General features: G+C 44.7%; 1 protein-coding gene across 2 annotated transcripts; it reads left to right on the top strand.

The window, feature by feature from the left end:
• The first annotated feature begins 4,538 nt into the window (after window positions 1-4,538).
• Window positions 4,539-14,180, top strand: ap5m1 (adaptor related protein complex 5 subunit mu 1). Of its 2 annotated transcripts, XR_007035217.1 has the most exons (9): window positions 4,539-4,730; window positions 4,878-5,532; window positions 6,392-6,619; window positions 6,695-6,834; window positions 7,315-7,400; window positions 7,501-7,613; window positions 9,245-9,341; window positions 9,433-9,600; window positions 12,653-14,180. XR_007035217.1 is itself a non-coding variant. In XM_047346212.1 (8 exons), the coding sequence occupies exons 1-8, from the start codon at window positions 4,663-4,665 to the stop codon at window positions 9,513-9,515; spliced, it is 1,470 nt and encodes a 489-aa protein (XP_047202168.1). In that variant the 5' UTR covers window positions 4,539-4,662; the 3' UTR covers window positions 9,516-10,513. The 2 variants fall into 2 exon arrangements, 1 of the variants encoding a protein (XP_047202168.1); XM_047346212.1 differs by lacking the exon at window positions 12,653-14,180 and having other exon boundaries at window positions 9,433-10,513.
• The last annotated feature ends 177 nt before the right edge of the window (window positions 14,181-14,357 follow it).

Here is a 14,357-nt window from a genome sequence, read left to right on the forward strand (position 1 = left end):
ATATATATATATATATATATACTCGTACTCGTACTTGTCGTCTTCCGCTTATCCGGGACCGGGTCGCGGGGGCAGCAGACTCAGCAGAGACGCCCAGACGTCCCTCTCTCCAGACACCTCCTCCAGTTCCTCCAGGGGGAGCCCAAGGCATTCCCAGGCCAGCCGAGAGACATAGTCCCTCCAGCGTGTCCTGGGCCATCCCCTGGGCCTCCTCCCGGTGGGACGTGCCTGGAACACCTCCCAAGGAAGGCGTCCAGGAGGCATCCGGTATAGATGCCCGAGCCACCTCAACTGGCTCCTCTCGATGTGGAGGAGCAGCGGCTCTACTCCGAGCGCCTCCCGGATGGCCGAGCTCCTCACCCTATCTCTAAGGGAGTGCCCTGCCACCCTACGAAGGAAGCTCATTTCAGCCGCTTGTATCCGGGATCTCGTTCTTTCGGTCATGACCCAAAGTTCATGGCCATAGGTGAGGGTAGGAACGTAGACCGACCGGTAAATTGAGAGCTTTGCTTTTCGGCTCAGCTCTCTCTTCACCACAACGGACCGGCACAGCGCCCCTATTACTGTGGCAGCCGCACCGATCCGTCTGTCGATCTCCCGCTCCATTCTTCCCTCACTCGTGAACAAGACCCCGAGATACTTAAACTCCTCCACTTGAGGCAGGAACTCCCCTCCAACCTGAAGAGGACAAGCCACCCTTTTCCGGTCGAGAACCATGGCCTCGGACTTGGAGGAGCTGGTCCTCATTCTAGCCGCTTCTCACTCAGCTGCGAACCGCCACAGCGCATGCTGTAGGTCTTGGCTAGAGGGGACCAGCAGGACCACGTCATCCGCAAAAAGAAGAGACGAAATCCACTGGTCCCCAAACCAGACCCCCTCCGGCCCTTGGCTACGTCTAGAAATCCTGTCCATAAAAGTTATGAACAGGACCGGTGACAAAGGGCAGCCCTGCCGGAGTCCAACATGCACCGGGAACAGGTCCGACTTAGTGCCGGAAATGCGGACCAAACTCCTGCTCCGCTCGTACAGGGACCGGATGGCCCCTAATAAAGGGCCCCCGATTCCATACTCCTGGAGCACCCCCCACAGGGCATCACGAGGGACACAGTCGAATGCCTTCTCCAGGTCCACAAAACACATGTGAACCGTTTGGACAAACTCCCATGAACCCTCGAGCACCCTGTAGAGGGTATAGAGCTGGTCCAGTGTTCCACGGCCGGGACAAAAACCACACTGCTCCTCCTGAAGCCGAGGTTCGACTATCGGTCGGACTCTCCTCTCCAATACCCTGGCGTATGCCTTACCAGGGAGGCTGAGGAGTGTGATCTCCCTGTAGTTGGAACACACACTCCGGTCCCCCTTCTTATGAAGGGGGACCACCACCCCAGTCTGCCAGTCCAGAGGCACTGTCCCTGACCACCACGCAATGTTGAAGAGGCGTGTCAACCATGACAGCCCTACAACATCCAGAGACTTGAGGTACTCAGGGCGGATCTCATCCACCCCCGAAGCCTTGCCACCGCGGAGCTTTTTAACAACCTCGGTGACTTCATCCTGGGAGATGAAAGAGTCCAACTCTGAGTCCCCAGCCTCTGTTTCCACCACAGAATACGTGATGGCAGGATTGAGGAGATCTTCAAAGTACTCCTTCCACCGCCCGATAATGTCCTCAGTCGAGGTCAGCAGTCTCCCACCCCCACTATAAACAGTGTTGGCGAAGCACTGCTTCCCCCTCCTGAGGCGCCGGACGGTTTGCCAGAATCGCTTCGAGGCCAACCGGTAGTCCTTCTCCATGGCCTCACTGAACTCCTCCCAGGCCCACGTTTTTTCCTCTGCCACAGCCCGGGCCGCAGCACGCTTGGCCTCACGGTACCGTCAGCCGCCTCAGGAGTCCCACAAGCCAACCACAGCCGATAGGACTCCTTCTTCAGCTTGACAGCATCCCTTACTGCCGGTGTCCACCACCGGGTTCTGGGATTGCTGCCGCGACAGGCACCGCAGACCTTACGGCCGCAGCTACGGGCAGCAGCATCGACAATAAATGCGGAGAACATGGTCCACTCGGACTCTATGTCTCCAACATCCCCCGGGATCTGGTCGAAGCTCTCCCGGAAGTGGGAGCTGAATACATCCCTGGCCAAGGGCTCCGCCAGGCGTTCCCCGCAGACCCTCACTATGCGCTTGGGCCTGCCAAGCCTGTCCGGCTTTCTCGTCCTCCAGCGGATCCAACTCACCACCAGGTGGTGATCAGTGGACAGCTCAGCCCCTCTCTTCACCCGAGTGTCCAAAACATGCGGCCGAAGGTCTGATGATACGACAACAAAGTCGATCATCGACCTCCTGCCTAGGGTGTCCTGGTGCCAAGTGCACTGATGGACACCCTTATGTTTGAACATGGTGTTCGTTATGGACAATCCGTGACTAGCACAGAAATCCAATAACAAAACACCACTCGGATTCAGATTGGGGAGGCCATTCCTCCCGATCACGCCTCTCCAGGTGTCACTGTCATTCCCCACGTAGGCGTTGAAATCCCCCAGCAGAATAATGGAGTCCCCAGGAGGGGCACTATCCAGCACCCCCGACAGGGACGCCAAGAAGGCCGGGTACTCTGCACTACCACTTGGCCCGTAGGCTGAAATGATAGTCAGAGACCTGTCCCCAACCCGAAGGCGCAGGGATACGACCCTCTCATCCACTGGGGTAAACCCCAACACGAGACGGCTGAGCTGGGGGGCAACAAGCAAACCCAAACCAGCCTGCTGCCTCTCCCCGTGGGCCACTCCAGAGTAGAAGAGAGTCCAACCCCTCTCAAGGAGATGGGTTCCAGAGCCCACGCTGTGCGTGGAGGCGAGCCCGACTATTTCTAGTCGATATCTCTCGACCTCCCGCACAAGCTCAGGCTCCTTCCCCCCCCAGCGAGGTGACATTGCATGTCCCTAGAGCCAGCCTAAACATCCAGGGATCGGGCCGCTGAGGTCTCCACCTTCGTCCGCCACCCAATCCTCTTTGCACCAGTCCCTCACGGTTCCCCCTGCAGGTGGTGGGTCCACTGGGGGATGGCCTCGCGTCTCTCGTTCGGGCTTGGCCCGGCCGGGTCCCGCGAGGAGCAACCCGGCCACCAGGTGCTCTCCGACAAGTCCCGACCCCAGGCCTGGCTCCAGGGTGGGATATATATATACCAATTGCATGGTGGCGCAGTTGGTAGCACTGTTGCCTTGCAGCAAGAAGGTCCTGGGTTCGATTCCCAGCCTGGGGTCTTTCTGCATTGAGTTTGCATGTTCTCCCTGTGCATGTGTGGGTTCTCACCGGGTACTCCGGCTTCCTCCCACAGTCCAAAGACATGCCTGTTAGGTTAATTGGTCACTCTAAATTGACCTTAGGTGTATGAATGAGTGTGTGCATGGTTGTTTGTGTGTTGCCCTGCGATGGACTGGCAATCCGTCCAGGGTGTACCCTGCCTGTTGCCCATAAACTGCTGGAGATAGGCACCAGCTCCCCCGTGACCCACTATGGAATAAGCGGTAGAAAATGACTGACTGACTATATATCTTCACTCGGAGCAAAGTGTATGTCACAACACAAACTTGGCAATAAAACTGATTCTGATTCTTAAGTTTAAAACAATAGTTGCGGTATCAACAGATTCTCCCACCTAAGCTCTAGATATTTGCAGCTCCTCCAGTGTGACCTTTGGTATCTTGGCTGCTTCTCTGATGTTTAGGTGGGTGTCTTGATTGGTTTGCAGTTATGCAATACACTTTTTATTGTATAATAAAATCAGATTTAAACTTCTCCCCAACTTCATCCCTGATCAATCTGCTGTGTTCCTTGGTTCTTGTGATGCTGTTTATATGCGAATGTTCTCTAACAAACCTCTGAGGCCTTCACAGAACAGTTGTATTTATACTGAGATTAAATGTCATGCAGGTATACTCTTTTTATTAAACAGGTCATTTCTCAAGGCAGTTGTTTGCATTTAATTTCATTTAGTGGTATCAGAGTAAAGGGAACTGAATAAAAATACATGGCAGAATTTTCACATTTTTATTTGTTAAAAAAGCAGGCAACACTTCTTTTTCCTACCACTTTAAAATTATGCACCAATATGTGTTGGTCTATCACATAAACTCCATTAAAATATTTTGAGGTTTGTGGTTGCAACGTGACAAACTGTGAAAAGGGTAAATTGGTGTGAATACTTTTGAAATACACAGTAAAAACAAAGTGATGTGCTGTGCAACATCTATAGGGTAATATTGTAGTTTGTGTGCAGCGGTGTTGTATTTTACATAAAACCTTGGTGTAATTATTGTACTGAAACTGAAACTGTACGCTAAATACTTCAAACAGTAAGCATATTCTACATTATTTGATAGCCAAATCAGTCTTAAGTTTAAAAGTTACTCAATAGTTACTTTGGATCATAAAGATCTGGTTTTGGTGGGGAACTGAGCCAAATAACCCCGATCTCAGAGAACAGTCGGAATTCCCAATTCCAACACTTCATATTGCGCATGCGCTTGTGTCAGCTGATTGGCCTTGGTTGTCACGTGAGATAACAACAGGAAGTTGACCGTTGCATCGAGAGGAATTTTAACGTGCTCTAAAGCATGCAGATATTAATTTGTGCATGTTAGGGAAGTTATTACAGCCGGACAGATGAGTTTACGAGCTTTGTGGATTATTTCTAATGAAAAAGGCCAAAAGGCATCAATACGGTTTTCAAAGTCTGTAACTACCTTCTGTTTTTCCTTTCTTCATACACTCCTTGTTCGTATAGATGATAAAGATCACTGGCTTTAAATGATATTATTCTAATCTGACTTCTATTAGTTATTAAATGCGTTTGAATGTCTTGTGTCTTCCTGTAACAGGAGGTTTTCCACCGTGGAACATCGCGCTAGAAACCTGGCCGGTTCCTCCTATGTAGCAGTCCCAGAAGACAGTGACTTCCTGCAGCGCCTGCTCACTGAGCTGGGGCTTTCCAACTCTGACAAGTCCTATGTAGCTGATAGAGATGACTGTCTTTACCGTCCACGGTCACCAGCTGTGGAGCTGCGTTTAAACGGAAAAGGAACACTGTGGCCTGTGCTGGTCCTCTCTCAGGGGCCACTCATCCTGGCTTGCCTCCCATTAGTTGATATCCTCTCAGAGCCGCGGCCACCTCTTGCCAACCTGCTGTCTGTGTCACAGGGGGTCACACTTCTAGCTGGCCTCCAGACCTTTCTCCTAGGCTCAGGGGTTAAGCTTGATAGTGCAGGACTGGCCTCTCGTGTGGCAACGCTGCCATCTCTACTCTTGCAGGTTTGCCCTCTTGGCACACCCCTTGATACACCACTGGCGGGAACACCTACTGCATCCACGGTGCCCACATCCACTGTCACCCAGAAGCAGCCAGCCTGGAAGACGGGCGTATATCGCGGTCGAGCCACGGTGAATGTAGCAGTGGTTGAAACAGTACGCTCCATGCAGTATGGGAACCAGAGCAGACAGGACCTGTGGGATGTTTATGGGACTGTGACCTGCAAAGTAAGTGTGCGATGTAAGGAAAGTGGGTAAAGTGCCCTTAAAAAGTATCCATATCCATGAACATTTTCTTATATCACATCCACAAACGTCAATGTAATTTATTGGGATTTCATCTTATAGTCCAACACAAAGTATTACTTAATTGTTTCATCTGTCCTTGTTGAAAAAAGGCATCCCCCACATCATGATGCTGCCACCACCAGTTCACCGTGGGTAAGTTCTGTGTTGCATAATGTGCAGTTTTTTTCCTGCCACACAGACGTTTGCATAACGACCAAAACGTTTTACTTTTGTTCTGACCATAACACCTTCCACAAGTTTACTGTTTCCTCTACAAGGCTTGTATGAAACTGCAAACATTATTATTTTTTTTTAGATTTCTTTATCATTAACTTTATTCTTGCTACTCCTTCATAAAGTCCAGATATGTGGTGTGTACAGCCAACAGTTATTGGGACAAGATGTTCTCCTACCTGAGCTGTGGATCTGTGCAGCTCCTCCAGAGATGATGTGGGCCTCTTGGCTGCTTCTCTGTTAAGTGCTCTCAATGAAAAATGCTCACGATACATTTTAATTACAAGTCTCAGAGTAAAAGGGACTGAATACACATGCTTGCCACATTTTTCGGAAATGTATTTGTAAAAACATTTAAAAACGGCGTCCCTCCTTCCACTTCACAGTTATGTTCCACTATGTGTTGGTCTGGCCTATTGAATGCCAATACAATACACCAGAGTTTGTGGTTGTGATGTCACAAAATGTGAAAATGTTCAAGGGTGTGAATACTTTTGTGAAATACTTCATACCTTCATAACTTTTTGTTTGTGCCTTTTTCATTATTCTGCACTTCTTTCAACAGTGTGAAGTAGAGGGAGCGCTACCAAACGTCACTGTGACCCTCTCACTGCCACCCAATGGTTCTCCACTGCAGGACATCCTGGTCCATCCCTGTGTAACCTCGCTGGATTCCAGTATCCTGACCGCCAGCAGTGTTGATAATGCAGATGGCTCAGCTTTTTCTGGGCCCTACAAGTTTCCCTTCTCCCCTCCTCTGGAGCCATTTAGACTTTGCAGCTACACCTCACAGGTATACGTTTCAGACGAAGACCAATGACTTTACGAAGCATGCAGAGGATGGGTAACTGTTGAACCTTCCTTCCAGGTCCCTGTTCCCCCCATCCTTGGCTCATATCAGCTGAAGGAAGAAGAGAATAACCTTCGTGTGAGTGTATCCCTCAAACTCCATGAGTCTGTGAGGAACAGTTTTGAGTACTGTGAAGCACACCTGCCGTTCTTCAACAGGTAAACAGCAGAAAATAGATTCTGATGCCTTCAGAAAGGGACCTCTGCTGAGAGATTGTATTGAAGATGTTTTTTTTATTTATTAAGTTAGCAATTACTAGTTATCAAGGAGACTGGTAACTGATCGGTATATAATTTAGGTTTCACTCCTACTAAGTACAGTTTATCTACAGCTGCAAAACCTACTTTACTTAACATGTTCTGTAAATAAATACTGGATATAATTTGTCTGATTGGGTAATTATGAAGCCACAATGTATTTCTTTTTTTAGATTTCAAAACTAGGAGAAATAACATTTTTATTTCAGAGCCATGAGACAAAACTGAAGAATTTATATAATGTATACATAAAATATAATACCTTACCATATTGTCTGTCTTCTGAAAACTGGAAACAATCAGATGAGTAGTTTCCTGTTTTCTGGTGTGAAATAGAGGTGTGATTCTCACGCTTTTTACACATTTGTGTATGTTGTCCAGAAATCAAATGGGTGTAGTAGATGTGAAGGTGAGCTCTGGACAAGTAGACGTTTCAAAGGAGAAGAATCTGCTGGTCTGGGGTCTGGGTACATGTTGTTTTCTATTTAAAAAAAATAGATTTTACAGAATTTTAAGAGATTTTAAAAACTAAAACTAATACTGCTTCTGTCTTTCACTAAATTAAAGGGCAAAAGTTTCCAAAGTCTCGTGAGGTTACGTTTGATGGCAAAATAAGTTTTACTGGATCCTCCAATGGACCTTCTGACCCTCTCTGCACAGGACTTACAGCCTACATTAAGGTGAAGTGTTACGTTTTCCAATAACAACTTAATAAAAAGTATATATTAAAAGGTTGCTAATAAACTCCTTCCCTAGATAAGAAAAATATAGTGCTATACTAACATACATTGATTACTGGATTTCAGATGTTACAGAAGCTACACAGAAAGTTTGTTAATGTTTTAACACTACTATTTCTACTCAGAAAATATAAGAAGTTCTGGCTTTGATAGAACCACATGGCAAAGTGTTTCAGGTCCGAATTTCTGACTCATTCTCCCTGCAAACACATTTTAATGTTTGCAAGGGTGCATGGTCTCCATGCTGGCTCAGATACAGGCCAGGGTGGGATTTCTGCGATGCATGTTGTTGTGTTTGAGCCTCCTCTAACGGTCCACTGAGCACATGTGACTTAAAAAAACATAATAGCTGCTCCTGCTTTACAAACAGTCTTTCATATGTCATGATATGATGCACTCCAATGAGAAATACAGAAAACCATTTCAGGCTTGCTTGAGGAAACAATTTCCTTTTAATCATTTCAGTTATCTGCCTGCATTCATTGAGAGACTAGATATATGCTGCCAATATTTCCTTGTATGTTACTTTTCATTTAAACCATGTTACATTTAATAATTGTCATTGCATGCCTCCCATAATCCTTTGGTATTTGATTTAAGTGTGACATGCAGGAAGTTATAAATGTTAATACTTTTATATTTATGAAAACTGGTTGTTTTGGGTTTATTCATTCCACTTAAACGTGATAATGTCAAAGAATATATTTGTTCCCTTTGCTCCTATGTTTATTAATTTTCATTCTTATTTCAACATTTTACATTTTACATTTGTAAAGCTGTTAACTGCAACATTTGTAAGGAAAAGCTAAAAATATTTAATCTAATGTAGATTCATTACCTTGCAAAGGTATTCAAACCCCCTAGTCTCAGATCTGTTGCTCATCTAACAGGTCGTCCTCCAGGATGGCCTGGTATTAAAGCTCCATTAAAATTCCCTTCCATTCTGACCAGCTTCCCTGAACAAAAGCATACCCACAGAATGATGCTGCCATAACCATGCTTCGCTATGGGCATTCAGGGAAATGTCCAGTTATCATGTTTCCCCACACATAGCATTTTGCATGTTGGCCGGCAACTTTAAATCTGATCTTATCAAAGCAGAGTGTGTGCTGCGTCAGTTACATGGCTTGTGACAAACTGCAAACAGGACATGGCTTTCTTCTTGACAATCTTCTAAAAATGGCCAAATTTGTGGTATTCATAACTAATTGTTCCTGTCCGCAGATCCTCATACATTAAAAAAAAATTTTAAAAAAATGGATCTCTGCAGCTCCTCCAGAGTTACCATGAACGTCTGGGCTGCATCTGGTCAATGCCATATTGCTTTTAGATGGTGGATTCAGTAGTGCTCTGTGGATATCTTGGAATACTCTTCTGGACCCTAATACTTTCATCAGTTTTATCCGTCTGCTGTGTTCCTTGGTCTTTATAATGGCTTTTCTTCACTAGTGTTCTCTAACAAACTGCTGAGGCCTTCTCAGATTAGCTGCATTATCTGTGAATTTACAGTTAAATCAATAAGTCATGTGTGTTTTGTAGAATTTTGACAGTTTAACTTTTTTTCCTAACAGTTGTACTTAAAGGTGCCAGACACGACTCTGTCCGGATGTTGTGTGGATCAGCATTCAGTGCAAGTTTATTCATCTGCCAAACCAAGGATTGTCACATGTAAGCCGACACCTTTTTTTTTTTTTTGTCGAAACACTTCCTGCTCTGTCCTTATGTGAAACTGAAAGTGGTGTCCTTGTGTGGTCCTCAGCCCGAGAACTTCAATCCAAAGAGTACTTCATCTGGAATTCAACAGGTTCTGCCCCCGTGTCTTCTGGTCAGGTGATGATGTAGCATGGATCCACCATGGGAAGCATCCAGGAAAGGGGGACAGTGTGCTGCGCATTGATGAGACTGAGAACCCAGCCAGCTTAGACTTGTATGACCATAACTGCAATGAATTATCGAAGTTACTCTGTACAGCGCCAGTAATAAGGTTACAAACACTCATTGTTGGCAAGAATTTCATATTAATTTGTGGCTTTCAAACTTTTTTTTTTTAGGGTGGATTTTTGATACAACAAACAACCAAAATGAAGTGCGGAACTTGGTGCACAAATTTGAATTTAATGTAGATTTTCTCTAATCTTCACAGCTTCAAAATTATACACACAGACTGAAATATATGCACATACCCCTACTAATAAATGTCCCTTAGCAACTGGATTTTTGACAATACAGTTCTCATCAGAAACGGTACATTTATATTGGTTGGTTTCCAGCCATGGACCTTTCTTTTAAGTATAAGTTGTAAATGTTCAATAGTGTTGAATTCAGGATCATCCAGAAGCTTAAGGTTAGTCTGTATTTTTTTGGATCCAGAACCCTTTGGACCCATTTAATGATGTGTGTTTGGTTACAATCATCATCATCCACTTGGAACACTCAATTGTGTCCCAAGTTTCCACCATCTGACCCAAACTGTCCACCTCGGATGAAACGAAATTGGTTAAGATGTTAGGAGCCACCTACAAAACCACAAAGGTTCAAGCCTATAATAAACTGGAAACTGCTGGAACACCAGTGTCGCTTTTCACAGTGGAAGGAGTTTTACATCAACGTCGACTTGAATGGTGAACAGATGGACTAGCCAAGTGCCTTCTGGAGAAAATTCTTTTAGTCTGACAAGACAAAGATTGAGCCATTTGACCACAACGACAAGAGGAAAGTTTAGACGAGAAGCTTTCTAACATAAGACTGTACAGGTCCTTCTCAAAATATTAGCATATTGTGATAAAGTTCAATATTTTCCATAATGTCATGATGAAAATTTAACATTCATATATTTTAGATTCATTGCACACTAACTGAAATATTTCAGGTCTTTTATTGTCTTAATACGGGTGATTGTGGCATACAGCTCATGAAAACCCAAAATTCCTATCTCACAAAATTAGCATATTTCATCCAACCAATAAAAGAAAAGTGTTTTTAATACAAAAAACATCAACCTTCAAATAATCATGTACAGTTATGCACTCAATACTTGGTCGGGAATCCTTTGGCAGAAATGACTGCTTCAATGCGGCGTGGCATGGAGGCAATCAGCCTGTGGCACTGCTGAGGTCTTATGGAGGCCCAGGATGCTTCGATAGCGGCCTTTAGCTCATCCAGAGTGTTGGGTCTTGAGTCTCTCAACGTTCTCTTCACAATATCCCACAGATTCTCTATGGGGTTCAGGTCAGGAGAGTTGGCAGGCCAATTGAGCACAGTGATACCATGGTCAGTAAACCATTTACCAGTGGTTTTGGCACTGTGAGCAGGTGCCAGGTCGTGCTGAAAAATGTAATCTTCATCTCCATAAAGCTTTTCAGCAGATGGAAGCATGAAGTGCTCCAAAATCTCCTGATAGCTAGCTGCATTGACCCTGCCCTTGATAAAAGACAGTGGACCAACACCAGCAGCTGACACGGCACCCCAGACCATCACTGTCTGTGGGTACTTGACACTGGACGTCTGGCATTTTGGCATTTCCTTCTCCCCAGTCTTCCTCCAGACTCTGGCACCTTGATTTCCGAATGACATGCAGAATTTGCTTTCATCCGAAAAAGTACTTTAGACCACTGAGCAACAGTCCAGTGCTGCTTCTCTGTAGCCCAGGTCAGGCGCTTCTGCCGCTGTTTCTGGTTCAAAAGTGTCTTGACCTGGGGAATGCGGCACCTGTAGCCCATTTCCTGCACACGCCTGTGCACGGTGGCTATGGATGTTTCTACTCCAGACTCAGTCCACTGCTTCCGCAGATCCCCCAAGGTCTGAAATCGGCCCTTCTCCACAATCTTCCTCAGGGTCCGGTCACCTCTTCTCGTTGTGCAGCGTTTTCTGCCACACTTTTTCCTTCCCACAGACTTCCCACTGAGGTGCCTTGATACAGCACTCTGGGAACAGCCTATTCATTCAGAAATGTCTTTCTGTGTCTTACCCTCTTGCTTGAGGGTGCCAATAGTGGCCTTCTGGACAGCAGTCAGGTCGGCAGTCTTACCCATGATTGGGGTTTTGAGTGATGAACCAGGCTGGGCGTTTTAAAGGCCTCAGGAATCTTTTGCAGGTGTTTAGAGTTAACTCGTTGATTCAGATGATTAGGTTCATAGCTCGTTTAGAGACCCTTTTAATAATATGCTAATTTTGTGAGATAGGAATTTTGGGTTTTCATGAGCTGTATGCCACAATCATCCGTATTAAGACAATAAAAGACCTGAAATATTTCAGTTAGTGTGCAATGAATCTAAAATATATGAATGTTAAATTTTCATCATTACATTATGGAAAATAATGAACTTTATCACAATATGCTAATATTTTGAGAAGGACCTGTATAAAACTTAGAAACTTGGATTGGATTGGATTTTCCAGCACATGAATGATCCCTAACAATCATCAAGACTGGTCCTGGAACAAATAAAGCAGGTTGGTGTTAAGTTTCCTGTGTGGCCTGACCTCAACACTAATGAAACTTTATGGAAACCAACCAATTTAAATTAGTTCTACCATTTATGATAAGAAGAGTGGTCAACCTGCCAGCTAGAATTATGTCATGACCTTGTTGTTGGCTAAAATAAACATGCAGTTTTTCTCTAACTTGCCAAGGAACATTTAACTTACCGTTGTGGGGGTGTATCTGTTCATTTGAACCTGTGTATATATAACTGGGTTTAAGTAGATTTTGAGGAAAGCCACAATAAATTCAAACTTGTCCTCCCAATTCTGTTTTTTTAAGTTCATTGTTATTTGTTGTTTTTTTCATCCCCCACCCATAGACACAATAGTTTAAATGCATCCTTAAAATTAATAGGATCTTCACAACAATAAGTGGATGTACAGTTCTGATGGCATACTGTAAATAAGAAAAAGCTTTTTTGACTGTTTTCTTTAAAAGAAAAACTGCCATCCTTATAGAGGTGGATCCATCCTTGTTCTTTCCATCACGTTTGCAGACACAAGGGCTATCCCTTGCTCTGACAGTCCCACTTGGGTGACTCCATCAGCCGTATAATTAGCAGCTGGGGCCTTGTCGTCAGCTGCTGTAGGCCTGGAGAAGAGGACTGCTCGATGTGAAAGCCCAAGCTGCCCTGACCAGTGACTGGGCTTCAAAAGGCTGGCAGGACCCCTTACCCATACCAATCACTCCTCCCCCCACCCCTCCACATCTCTTTTGACCCCTCATCCTTGGCCTGTCAACTAGTGCCTCATTTAAACACACAACCTCTCCAAGTAGGCTGATTGAGCGCTGACCCTTTGACCCTCTGAGACTTAAAAGCAGCCGGTCTCTTTCAGTGGACAGGACCTGCCTAATTGGTGAAAAAGTCACAAGGATGGTAATTGCTGAGTGGGCCCTTGAGGTTGAAGAGGGTATTTAATGCTCAACTTCAAGCATGTGACTTGACCTTTGTTTATTTAACAGTCATTAAAGAAACATTGCATTTTATTTTATAAGGTTACAAAAATCAGAGCACCTTTACTCACTGTCTTGCTTCCAGGACTATGCAAATTTACTCTGATATTTCTGCTACAAAGGTTATATCTCAGTGTATTAAGTGGAATGAAAAACTGGAAGATGAAGGGTTAAATTTCCCACATTTCCACAGCAGCCAGACTCCGCTGAGTGGCCTCATTGTCTGCTGTTGGCCTCTTGTGGCCCTAGCTGGTCCAAATGCTACATTCTCACGTGGATTTCAACTCAGAAGGCCGACCATGACCAATCTTCTGTCAATTGGAACCAATTGCTCACATGGCGTCCTTCACCTTCTTTTTATGTAGCGGTACGGAGTGGCAGACACCGAGACCTCATGTGTCTTCCCCCTCCACGACAATTTGGCTTTAAGGTTCAGTGTGTGCGGTTGGCGAAGTGGAAAAAGAGACAGTCTTTCTTCTTTCTTTTTGTTAAGAGTTGGGCCACTTTAAATCTCCTCAGCGTCGCACTATGTGGTCCGTCTGGCTCCTTGAGTCTACATGCGGCAGCCTCTTGCTGGCAGACTTTGCTTTATTGATTCAAGATTTCTTTAATGTGGCCCTCAGTCCTGCCTTCGATCCAGCAGGACCTTTGGGCTGTTAATTGCAATGTCTTTCATATCATCCATTTGTTTTGTGTTTCTGAAAAGGCATAAAAAGATTTTCACTATTATTGTCAGTCGATATCAATTAGGTCAAAGTAAACCTGAGAGCAAAGTTGAATTGTGGTGGTTAGTTATTAAAACATGAAACAATATGTGTCATATCATGCTTAAATGTTTTCCATGTCAAAGCATTTGTTACACTGCAACTGTTAAACCCTTGATGTTTTTTTTTCTGTATTTCTGCAGTACCTTAGCAAAGTGTTCCTTCATTTTTCACATGTCGCATTACAACCACAAGCTTCAGTGTATTAAATGCATAATTGTCAAGTGGAAAGAAAACGATGCTCTTTAATTTCTTTTATGTATCAATTTTTCTTCTTTTTTTAAAATAAAAAAAGGGTAAATAGTCTGTCTATCTGTAGTTTAATCTGAATATAGATGCAGAATGTTAGTGAACAAAGATCATCATGAAGACCAATAAAAGCATCAGTCAAGGATGAAGTTGTGAGATGTTTAAAGTCGCTTTAGGTTATAAAATATTTTCCCAAGTTTTGAGCTTCTCATAGAACACTTTTCAATTCATCAT

This window comes from Girardinichthys multiradiatus, chromosome 19 (assembly GCF_021462225.1).
Source record: "Girardinichthys multiradiatus isolate DD_20200921_A chromosome 19, DD_fGirMul_XY1, whole genome shotgun sequence".
Taxonomy (NCBI): domain Eukaryota; kingdom Metazoa; phylum Chordata; class Actinopteri; order Cyprinodontiformes; family Goodeidae; genus Girardinichthys; species Girardinichthys multiradiatus.